The sequence below is a fragment of the Hemitrygon akajei genome, chromosome 9, assembly GCF_048418815.1.
Source record: "Hemitrygon akajei chromosome 9, sHemAka1.3, whole genome shotgun sequence".
Lineage (NCBI taxonomy): Eukaryota > Metazoa > Chordata > Chondrichthyes > Myliobatiformes > Dasyatidae > Hemitrygon > Hemitrygon akajei.
Genome location: NC_133132.1, coordinates 102,792,853 through 102,805,050, shown reverse-complemented (window position 1 = coordinate 102,805,050; position 12,198 = coordinate 102,792,853). Strand labels below are relative to the sequence as shown.

General features: G+C 39.6%; 1 protein-coding gene across 1 annotated transcript in view; it reads left to right on the top strand.

Annotated features, from left to right (window-relative positions):
* The window catches only part of LOC140733406 (prepronociceptin-like), a 32,792-nt gene extending 20,826 nt beyond the window's left edge, over nucleotides 1-11,966 (top strand). Inside the window, exons 2-3 of the mRNA XM_073056690.1 lie at nucleotides 379-521; nucleotides 6,467-11,966. Coding sequence (XP_072912791.1) covers nucleotides 399-521; nucleotides 6,467-7,036 — 693 coding nt within the window. The 5' untranslated portion in view covers nucleotides 379-398 and the 3' untranslated portion in view covers nucleotides 7,037-11,966. The remainder of the gene's footprint in view (nucleotides 1-378; nucleotides 522-6,466) is intronic.
* The last annotated feature ends 232 nt before the right edge of the window (nucleotides 11,967-12,198 follow it).

The window sequence follows — 12,198 nt, the reverse complement described above, 5'->3', positions numbered from 1 at the left end:
TTATCATCGGCGTAGATGATGTGTAACAACAAATTTCACATCATCAAAGTCAGTGATAATAAATTTGATTCGGAGTCTGTACATCTTTGGGAGAAAATCAAAACGAAAGTCATGCTGTCACAGGGAGAGCGTGCAAACTCCTTACAGACAGCAGAGGGAATCAAACCCCAATCAGTGATCACTGGTGCTGTAAAGCAACTGTGATAACCAATATAAGGTCAGGCATTTGTAACACAGCAAAGGCCTTAATGCCATTCCACATGGAAATACCAGTTTGTTTCTCTGTGTTGCAATGAACAGAAGTTGAACATCTTGAAGGAAGTGTGGAGACAGCTGAATGAAGCTGAGATTTAAAGTGAATATTTTCTTTTCTTGCAGGTGATCCCAACTGAATCAATATGAAGACTTCTCTATTGTCTCTCGCATTGCTCTTCCATCTAATTCATTATTGCCAGGGAGACTGTAAGGCTGAGTGCCTTACCTGTAACAACCTCTATCAGCAAGAACAGTTCAGTATGTTGGTGAGTATCAGTATCACTGACTCCATTTCACTCTTTTACCTTTTGCTTTCATCAGGATGCACAGGAAACTTTTTCCATAAAAGAATGAAATATTTTCCATAAGAATCAGATATGGACCATGTGAAAGGGAGAACAGGATGGCAAATGGAAGCATAAGTTATAAAATTCTGGGCCTCTTATCTAAGAAAGGATGAGCTGGCACTTGAGAGGATACAGAGGAGGTTCACAAGAATGGTCCTGGGAATGAAAGGGTTAATGTATGAGTAGCTTGTGATGGCTCTGGGTCTGTACTCACTAGAGTTTCAAAGAATGAGGGGAGATCTTGTTGACACCTATCAAATATTGAAAGGCCTAGATAGAGTGGACATGAAGAGTAAGTTTCCTATAGTGGGGGAGTCTGGGAACAGAGGACACAGCCTCAGAATGGGACATCCCTTTTGAACAGAGGTGAAAAAGAATTTCTTTAGCCAGTGGGTGGTGAATCTGTGGAATTTACTGCCACAGATGGCTGTGGAGGCTAAGTCATCAGGCATATTTAAAGTGGAGTTTAATAGGTTCTTCATTAATAAGGACATCAAAGGTTATGGGGAGAAGGCAGGAGAATGGGGTTGACAGGGATAATAAATCAGCCATGATGGAATGGTGGAGCAGACTCAATAGGCTGAATGGCTTAATTCTGCTCCTATGTCTTATGGTCTTAAAACATTCAAATTCTATATGTGTGCAGGAAGCAACACAAATGCAGTTGACAATAGAACTGGAAAAAGAGATGAGGGAAGGAATCAACTGGATTGAAACATGTACTCCACAAAGCAATTGTCATAGTTTGATCCCATGGAAATTCCCATAGTCGCATCTTTACTTTGAAGAAAGTACACAGAGTTAAAGGAAAAATGTTTGGTGTAAGAACAAGTTCAGCAGAATGAATGAAGAGGTGATGGAGGGGGACTGGTTGGGCCTCTGTTCGAGCAAGAAGTGAAATGCTCCCACACCCATATTACAGTACATTCAGCAGATTTGGAACAAGAGTTATTTTCTGAAATTCATAGTTCACTTTCTCACTGTAGTTCCAATATTAATAATCTATTTGCATTCCTCCATGTATTCTCTTCGATGGCTCTAAATGCACAATGTCACCTAACAACTCTACCTTAGGCATTTCCTTTGTTCCTTCTACTCTCTCTACAACATATCTTTGTTTTCTCTCTTTTGCTTTTTAGTTGAAACCTGAAATGTTTTCCCCATTTCTCTGTCCGCAGAAGCTGCCTTCCCAAATGGGTATCATCTGGACTTGCTGGTTTTGCCTGAAAATGTTCAGACCGTACATATATTTGCTTTCTATCCCTGAGCCAAAGCCCCTGCTGCAAGTGTTGATTTCTCCATAAACTCCCATGTGTTACAGATGCAGAGCACACCACTTATGCTTTTGCATTTAATCAATACTAGTTATTCACTCAGTGGCTACTTTATTAGGTACCTGTACGTGTGCTTACTTGAGTTACTGTCACCTTCCTGTCAGCTTCAACTAGTCTGGTCATTCTCCTCTGACCTCTTTCATTAACAAGGTATTTCTGCCCACAGAACTGCCACTCACTGGATGTTATTTTGTTTTTCACACCATTCTTTATGAGCTCTAGAGACTGTGGTGCATGAAAATCCCAGGAGATAAGCTGTTTCTGAGGTACTCAAACCTCCCTTTCTGGCACCAACAATCATTCCACGGTTAAGGTCACTTAGCTCACATTTCTTCCCTATTTTGATGTTTAGTCCGAACATCAACTGAACCTCCTGACCATGTCTGCATGTTTTTATGCATTGAATTGCTGCCACATGATTGGCTGATTAGATATTTGCAATAACAAGCAGGTGTAAGGTGTACCTAATAAAGTACCCACTGACTGTACATTTAATACATTTAAGTTTCGTTGTTAATTCACATTTATTTTAAGTAAATTAACCAAAAGAAGCTTCTCCTTTTCTACTGCATCAAACTCCTGCTCCCACTTACACACTGTTTAGATCCGTTTTTATAATGTAATCCTGGCAATGTGTGATTGCAGTTTTTGCTTAAGCAGATACCTCATAGTGGAATTCACAATCTGAATCATATTTGAGTGACCAGTGAGCAATCAGTTCCAACTCTCAGAGATTACCCCCTAGTCAGATAGTCATTTACAACTGATGATGGGTTATCAACCTGAAAAATTATCTCTGCTTCTCTCTCCACAGGGTAATTCCAGTATTTTCTTTTTAAATATTTCACGTTTCTGGGATCCCCAGTTTTTCACTTCTTGGCTTTTTTTTTTTCATTTACAACTGATGGAAAGCTGAGTGATTACCCAGTAACAGTTCAACTCTTAATCGATTAAAAGCTGCCACTGTGCAATTTATGAATTCTAATTGAGATTCTCAGTGTCAAAATAAACTTCAATTTGACCTACCCACATACATAGTATAGAATAGTGTTGGAAAAGGGCCAGTAACAACAGGAAGGATCCCACTTACCCTGCTCATGGACTGTTTGTACCATTTCCATCAGGGGGGAGGCTATGTAGCATTCAAGCCAGGACCACCAGACTCAAAAACGGATATTTTCCCCAGCCAGTAATGCTGATTAACACCTCCACCCACTAACTCCACCACTATTTTATTATTTCCTGTCAGCCTAGCGTCACTTTATGGACATACTACCGATCTATGTATATAAGCTATCTTACGTATTATTATTTACTGTTTTTTAATTATTATTGTGTTTTTTTTTACTGCATCAGATCTGGAATGACAATTATTTTGTTCTTCTTTACACTTGTGCACAGGATCTGACATTAAACAATCCTGAATCAAATTCTCAATCTTAGACCCTCCTTATGACGTGCTCCCCTCAGCAACACAAGGTGTGCTTTATTTTGAGCTTGCAGCTATTCAAATAAAAGCTAATGGAAACTTGGAATTTTGTTATGAATATAATAAAAGAATAAGTGTAGGCTATTCAGCCCCTCAAGCCTGCCCAGTCATTTATTATGGGTTGGCTGATCTCCCCTTCTGTACCAGATCCCCTTTGCTCTCAATTTCCTGATCTTTCAAAAAATAATCTAATCCATTTTAAATACTCCCAGTGATCCAGACTCCGTTACCTACCCAGGGTACAGAATACCAGAGGCTCACTACCCTCTGCTAGAAATTCCGATGCACTTTTGTTTAAATGACTGCCCCCCCCCCCCCACCCTTGGAACTATGTCTCCTTATTCTAGACTCTCCCTCAAATGGAAACATCTTGGCATCTGTGCTGTTCTGTCTCTTTGTCCTTTAGATGCCTGAGTTAATTGGCACTTTCAAGACTGAATCAGATTTTGTTGGGTGTAAGTTATAGAGAAAGGTTGAATAGGTTAGGTCTTTATTCCCTGTAGCACAGGAGAATGATGAGAGATTTGACAATGGTATACAAATTTATGAGGGGTATAGATAGGGTAAATGCAAGCAGGCTTTTTTCACTAAGGTTGTGTGAGTCTAGAATTAGAGATCGTGGGTTAAAGATAAAATGTTTAAGGGGGACTTTCTTCACTGAGAGGGTGCCGAGAGTGTGGAACAAACTTCCAGCGGAAGTGGTGGGTGTAGGTTCAATTGCAACATTTAAGAGAAGTTTGGATAAGTACATGGATGGGAGGGATATGGAGGGCTACGGTCCAGGTGCAGTTTGTTGGGACTAGGCAGAATAATAGTTTGACATGGACTAGATGGGCAGACGGGCCTGTATTTGCGCTGTAGGGCTCTATGACTAAGTATCAATATTGAAAAAAGGCATGTTGATAGGCTTGAGGTATGGAGTAGCCGTTAACTAACCACATCCAAGAATAGACCCGAGGGGTTAAAAGTCTGCATCCATTTCTCTTCAAATTGATAAAGACATTCATATTATCTTAGTAAGTACAGCAATATATTCTGAACATTATTTTCATAATAATAAAGGTGCTCTCTACTCCTTGGTATTTCGAGTCAGAATCAAACTTGTACTTTAGTATTGGAAAACTCACTCATTCCATGGGGAGGATGTACAGACACCTTACAGAGAGCACTGGGATTGAACTCTGAACCCCAGTGCCCAGAGCTGTAGTAGCATCATTCTAAACACTACACTACCGTACTTATACCAAAGCCAAAGTAAATTTATTGTAAAAGCATCAATATGTCCCCATATACTACTTTGAGATTCATTTTCTTGAGGGATTTACAGGAAAATAAAGAAATACAAAAGAATTTATGAAAAACTGTACTAGCAAAAAAGCAATGTGCAAACCGTACTGTACCAGCGCCAAGGTAGTGTAGCAGCTAGTGCGACACTATTAGAGTTTGGGGTGTTCCAGAGCTCAATTTCGGTGCTCAATCTGTGTGTCCTCCCTGTGGAATGCCTGGGTTTTGCCTGGATGCTCTGTTTCCTCCCACAGTCCAAAAATGTACTGGGTAGGTTAATTGTCCTGTGATTAGGTTGGGGTTAATCAGATTTGACAGGGGTTGCACAGCATGGCTTGAAGAACCAGAAGGGCCTGCTCTGCACTGCATCAGTAAACAAAAGAAGACAAATTTTGCAAAAAAAGTTACTGAGAACATGAGTTGTAGAGTCCTTAAAAGTGAGACTGCAGGTCCATTCAGAGTTGTAGTGAGTAAAGTTATGCATGCCACAGCAGTACTGCGAAAAGACACAAAATTACTTTAAATTAAATATTTAAAAAAATGCAAAAGAAGGAATAAAGAGGTACATGAGGTATAATGAGGTTTACGGACCATTCAGAAATCTGATAGCAGAGGGAAGAAGCAGCTTCTGAGTGTGAGTCTTCATGCTCCTGTACTTTCTTGCCTGACAGTAGTAATGGAGAAGAAGACAGGTCCCAGATGGTGAGAGTCCTTAGTGATGAATGTTGCCTTCTTGAGGTTCTTTCTCTTGAAGGTCATTGATGGTGGAGATAACTAATATAAACTAATTAAAATGCTTTCCACCGTACATCCATAGAAATTATAGTGATGTACCACATCTCCTTAAACTAAAAAAACAGTTACTGGCATGCCTTCTTCATTACTACATCAATGTATTGAGTTCAGGATTAATTGTTCTCCCAACTTCCCCTTTCTGAAGCCCATAATCCATTCCTTGGTCTTGCTGGTGCTGAGTGTGAGGCTGTTGATGTGACACCACTCAAGTAGCCGATCTATCTCACTCCCACTTGCCTCCTCGTTACCGTCTGATATTTTACTAACAACAGTTGGTTGAAAGTGAGATGTCTGATGTAAACATTTAATGTACAAAAGACTGAAATTGTTTGGTAAGGGTATCAAGAATTATGGAAATGTTTTCAAAAGTAGGAGAATGTCATCAAGGTTCAGAATGCACATTATCCAAATGAACAGAGTAAAAGACTCAAAGGTCGGAATTATCTGTTGTTTTACAGGTTGCTTAAATAAATGATTTAAAGGAAAGTTTGAGAAAATTTACAAGGATGGTTCTGGGACTTGAGGACCAGAATTATAGGGACCGGTTAAATAAGTTAGAATTTATTCTCTGGAATGTAGGAGAATAAGGGGATATTTGATTGAGGTATACAAAACTAGGAGGGGTATAGATAGGGTAATGCAAACAAGTTTTTACCACTGAGTTTGGATGTGACTGGAATTAGAGGGTATAGGCTAAGGGTTAAAGATGAAATACTTAAGGAGAACCTGAGGGGTATCTTCACTCAGAGGGTGGCGAGAGTGTAGAATGAGCTGCCAGCGGAAATGGTGGATCTGGGGTCACCTGCAATAGTTAGTAGATGTTTGGATAAGTGCACAGATGGGAGGGGTATGGAGAACTATGGTCCAGATGCTGGTTAATGGGGCTGTTTCAGTGCTGTAGTTCTTTATGGCTATGACTCTAAATGATCCCCATCATTGAATAATCTGTCTTCTTGTTTTAGGTCTGCAATCTTGAGTGTGAAGGGAAAGTTCCATCTTCTGTCATGTGGAAAAACTGCAGAAAAATCATCTCTCTGTCTCCATTGTTACCTCTGAAACTGAGCACATCTCAAGCTGGCAGCCTTCCTTTTGGCATTGCTGGTGTCTTTGAGACACTTGGCTCGGGAAGTACTCACAAGTTTCTCCAAGCTGTGGAGAATATATCTCCCATCGGCAACACAGAAGACATCTATGAAGATAAAGCTGAGGCCACATTTGAGGTGAACAGCAGCCCACAAGATACAGTAATGGCTTCAGGCAAGAAGTCTTATGGCTTCCAAGCGGAGTCACTGGCTTCCAAGCCAAACGAAAGGGCTACAAAGAGGAATCGTGATATCAGCAATTCTGTAGAAGGCGAGAAAAGTTTCCAGAAGAGATATGGTGGCTTCATGGGCATCAGAAAATCAGCCAGGAACTGGAGCAATCTGATCAGACAGACAAGTCAGAAAAGATACAGCAAATTTCTTAAGCAGTATCTTGGGCTGACCACACGCTCTACTGAAGACAGTTTACCAGGCAACTTGGCTGCATAAATGTAAGATTGCGAGATTTGGTTTAGCTAATGCCTAGGTTAGTTTACAGGGGAGTCAGCCTTAACTTCAGCCAATGTCATTTTCATTGCTGCATTTGATACTAATTTAATCTGGGAGTAAAAGGATCGTTATAACTACCACTTACATCAGTTTTCAAAGTCTCCTTTGCTTCTAAAGTAAAATTAAGATGATAAAGTTCATATCATTAGCTATTCATTTAAAGAACCATCACAATCTTATAAGATTTTGAGCAGGACATGGACCAGGATTTGTGAGGGAAGTGCATGAAGTGAAATGGTGGCAGACTCAAGGACATAAACTCACCATTGATTGGATCTACCTATAAAAGTTGATCCTTTGAATGCTACAAGCTGCTGCTCTGGAAACACAACAGTTGTTTAACTAGACACATATTCAATGAACCTTCACAGAATCACACACTGAAATAACACAGAAGGTGTGTTAGTTCTTTGGTTGAGGTATTCAATAATATCCTGTTTTTCTAAAACTAAGCAGAAATTTTACTATTTAAAAGTTATTATCAAATCGTAAGACCAGAAGACCAAAGACATAGGAGCAGAATTAGGCCATTCAGCCCATCAATCTGCTCTGCCATTCCATCATGGCTGATTTATTATCCCACTCAGCCCCATTCTCCTGCCTTCTTGCCGTTACCTTTGACACACTGATTAAACAAGAATCTATCAACACCCATATTAAATATACCCAATGAACGGGCCTGCACAGCTGTCTGTGACATGATGACTTTGGCCTACTTTATCATGTCTCTCCAAGTACCCTTAAACCTCATCCCTAATAATAGACTCCAACATCTTTGCCAACCATTGAAGTCAGGCTAACTGGCCCATAATTTCCTTTCTTCTGCCTCCATCCCTTCTTATAGAGTGGAGTGACACATGCAATTTTCCAGTCCTCTGGAGCCAATCCAGAATCTAGTAGTTCTTGAAGGATCATTATAAATGCCTCTACAATCTCTTCAGCTACCTCCTTCAGAGCCCTTGAGTGTAGTCCATCTGGTCCAGGTGACTTATCTACCTTCAGACCTTCCATCTTCCCAAGCACCTACTCTTTAGTAATAGCAATGACACTCACTTCTACCCCTTGACACTCTCACAGTTCTGGCATTCTGCTAGTGTCTTCCATAGTGAAGACTGACAGAAAATTCTTATTAAGTTCGTCTGCCATTCTCCAGCATAATTTTTTTTAGCAGTCTGATATCCATTCTCATCTCTCTTTCACTCTTTATATATCTGAGTAAAACCTTTTTGTATCCTCTTTTATATTATTGGCTAGCTTTTCTCATCTTTTCTCTTTATGGCTTTTTAGTCGCCTTCTATTGATTTTTAAAAGCTTCCCGATCCTTAACCTTCCCACTAATTTTTGCAGTATTATATCTCTTTCACTTTTATGCTGTTTTTGACTTCCCTTGTCAGCCATGCTTGCCTGATCCCCCCTTTAGAATATATCTTCATCTTTGAGACGTTTCCTTCTTGTGCCTTCTGAACTTCTCCCAGAAACACCAGCCATTGCTGTTCTGCTGCCGTTCCTGCTTGTGTCCCCTTCAATTCAACCTTGGTCAGCTCCTTTCTCATGCCTCTGTAATTTCCTTTACTCCACTGTAATACTGATACACCTGATTTTAGCATCCTCTTATCAAACTGCAGGGTGAATTTTAACATATTATGATCACTGCCTCCTAATCATTCCTTTTCCTTCAACTCCTTAATTAGAGTTATTACATAACACCAATCCAGAATCCTGTGCTGATTGCAGCCCACTGAAAAGAGCCGAAAGCACTGGAGCTCTTTTTAAACCTCGCGCTGAGTCACTGGCAAACGATTCTGGCGCTAATTTACAGTCTGCTGAAATCTTCTTCCTTAATCTCGCACACATTGCAATCCAATTTGCAGTAAATTCCAGAGTAAAATAGTTTCTCCTCATTTTCCTTTGAATTTGAAGGTTCCTAGTATGGATCAGTTTATCAGATTGGATAATACTAACTTCCCATTGAATTGTTCATCCCCTATCATTGTCTCCTGGAAGAGATAAATGGCTAAGTAAAGTAAATCTTCAGAGAGGGTGCAAAGCTGTTTTACCTGGATCCTGCCTGGACTAGAGAGCATCTCTTATGAAGATAGGTTAGGTGAGCTTGGGCTTTACTCTTTGGAGTGAAGGAGGATGAGAGGTGACATGACAGAGATGTATAAGATGACAAGAAGCATAGATCAAGTGGAATAGCCTGTTTCCCATTCCATTCTATTCTATTTTATTGTGCTAATTATTGTTGGCATGGATGAGAAATTTTAAAAGTCTTACTCTCCTATCATACTCTAAGGTGGTCATTTGACTTATTTCATTTAAGAGCATCAGTGGTAAAGTATATTTGTTACCAAATCTGATCCAATTTCTCCGTTCTATTCTTCTATATGGACTCACACAAGGCATAAAATTTCTGCTGGTTTTTCCAGTTTTCTACCATATCTTTGATGAAAGATTTCACCTCGTCCCACTCCATGGACGATACATAGACTGCTGCTAAGGTCACTGGATGTCAGATGAATCCTTCACTGTCTTACCAAACCATCGACTGAGAGCTCCATTCTCCAGGAGTTACCCACAGAAAAATATTCAAGGAACAAATATTATTGTGACAAAGGCAGTTTGTGATAAGCCATTACCCTCCTCAGGCTAGTAGGTCACATGAGAATGAAACCAGCGTTTGCAGTTATTTTACTAGACTACAGTTGCCCTAACTATGGCAACCATTAGTTTGGTCAGCTGAAAGGAAGACTTTGCTGACCTGAGGTATGTGCATAGCAAAACAGACTCTTTCTCTGCAGGCTCCCACTGTTATAAAGAGAAGAGATGGTGGACATTGAATTAAGGAGAGGTTCATGGGGCAGAAGAGCAACCACAAGTTAATGGCAATGGTCATGCAGATAGTCTGGAGATATCTGGCAGATGAAAGATGGGGTAGTGGGGAACTGAGGAAATCTACAGAAAAGGCAAGTGAGGATGCAAAGTCAATGGCACCACCTATCTGGAAGCCCTACCACTTATCAGAATGCCTTTCCAGCTGCCAAATTCCTGGGCTACCATGTTTCTGTGCTGATACCAGAATAATGCTATTTGCCATTTTGCGATGATGTAGTCCCTTGTGGCATGTGTTTGGACTGAGAAATCTGCACCAGTTTAACTTGGCCCAAAACCTGTATCCCATTTACTTCATTTAGAATAAATATCTCTGGAGAGAAGTATGTTTAAAGCAGACATTGATAGGTTCTTGAATGGTAAGGGTGTCAAAGGTTATGGGGAGAAGGTAGGAAAATGAGGTTGAGAGGAATAATAAATTAGCCATGATCAGAAGGCAGAGCAGACTTGATGGGCCAAATGGGCTAATTCTGTTCCTAAGTCTTATGATCTTGTGCTTCAATCTGAAAAATGTTCGGGAACCTTGTAAAATAGATGTTGGAATATCATTAAACTTGCCATATTAGAAAGCCCATTATGCATATACACAGGATCTAATGTAATATCACTGACATATGTTGTGAAATGTGTTGTTTTGTGATAGCAGTACAGTGCAATACATTAGAAATATACCATAAACTACAATAAGGAATATGTATAAATAAGTAGTGCAAAAAAAGAGCAAAGGTAGTGAGGTGGTGATCATGGGTTGGTTCATTGTCTGTTCACAAATTTGATGGCAGAGCAGTAGAAGCTGTTCCTAAGCTATTCCCGCGTCTTCAGGCTTCTACAGTCTAAAGTCTACAGTCACATGAACTCACAGTTTTGCAATCCCCCATTGTTCCTTCCACTCTTTCGTTGACCAATTCATCATAAAATCTCCAAGTTATATAGCTCTCATGTTTTAGAGTTCAAGACTGCAAACATTGGCAGCATCCTCTCCCTAATCTAGCTGTAGTCACTGGGATCAGAAAGTAAATATGGGATGTAGAAATCTATAAAACCAGCTTCTCTGCTCAACCACTATTACAACTGAACTGTTTTTACTTTTCAACATCAATATAGAAAATTATCCTTAATAACCTTGTAGTCTTTCACTTATTTTGAAACCTCCTGCCAAAGGCATGCAGCGGAGGTTAGTGGTCCACTGTAATTAAGCCCCAAGGTTTCTTCACAAGCCACACCTGTAATCAACCAATATCTATAATAATATTAACAATCACAGTAATATTAACTCAGCTGCACCGCACCAGCTGGTTATATTCCACGGGTTAACTCTGTAATACTGGAGATAATGGTGGCAACAATATGGCCCTAGAAAAATTGATAAAATCAGTCTGTTTCTCTGCCTCAACCAGTCCAATTGCTGGTAGGAAAAAGGTCTGATGGGTGGGCATTTTGATCACAGCTTACTTCCCTTTCTGTTGGTAATCCAGATCAACATTTGCTGAAACATAGGGCATGACTTGATCTTCTTTTTGGAAAGTTGTAACTGTGTAATTACTCCCAGATAAAAAAACAATCTAACCTCTTTCTTAGGACCTATCATCACACTGGTGAAACTACTAATTCTGGTTTAGTGCTATGAAATTCACTCCTTTGTTTAAAAAAGTTCCTGAATGAAATTAGTTAACTTACTTGTATTTGCCTTGTAGTGGGGAGAGCTATCCATGAATAGACATATTACACTTTGTTTTGTAATTTTCAACAGTAAAGGCTGATTTCCCTTTCAATAGTTGTGATTAGTTTGGCTGCTGCATGCTATGTGATCAGCAAAATTATTTCTTAAACTGCTTTTCTTTGATTATGCACTGTTTTTTTGAATCTGATTAAAAGAGACGTGTTCTTGGTTCAACTTGCTTGCCTGCCCGCAATTCCTCAACACTGAGCATGACCAATAAAGAGAAACTGGTTTCTTTGTCACAACAGCAAAATACTTGTAATGTTGTTTCTACATTTGACCACAGTTTTCAGCATTATAAAATGTACATAGGAAACTATGAATAAATTAGTTTATTATTTATTTACTCCCAGTGTTTCAGGCAGATAATGGTTTACACAGATTTACTCCTATACACTCATTTTCCCATGCTTTCAACATTCAAGATTGTTTATTGACATTCTTTAGTACACAAGTAAAGGAGAATAAAATGGTTGTTACTTGGGATCCA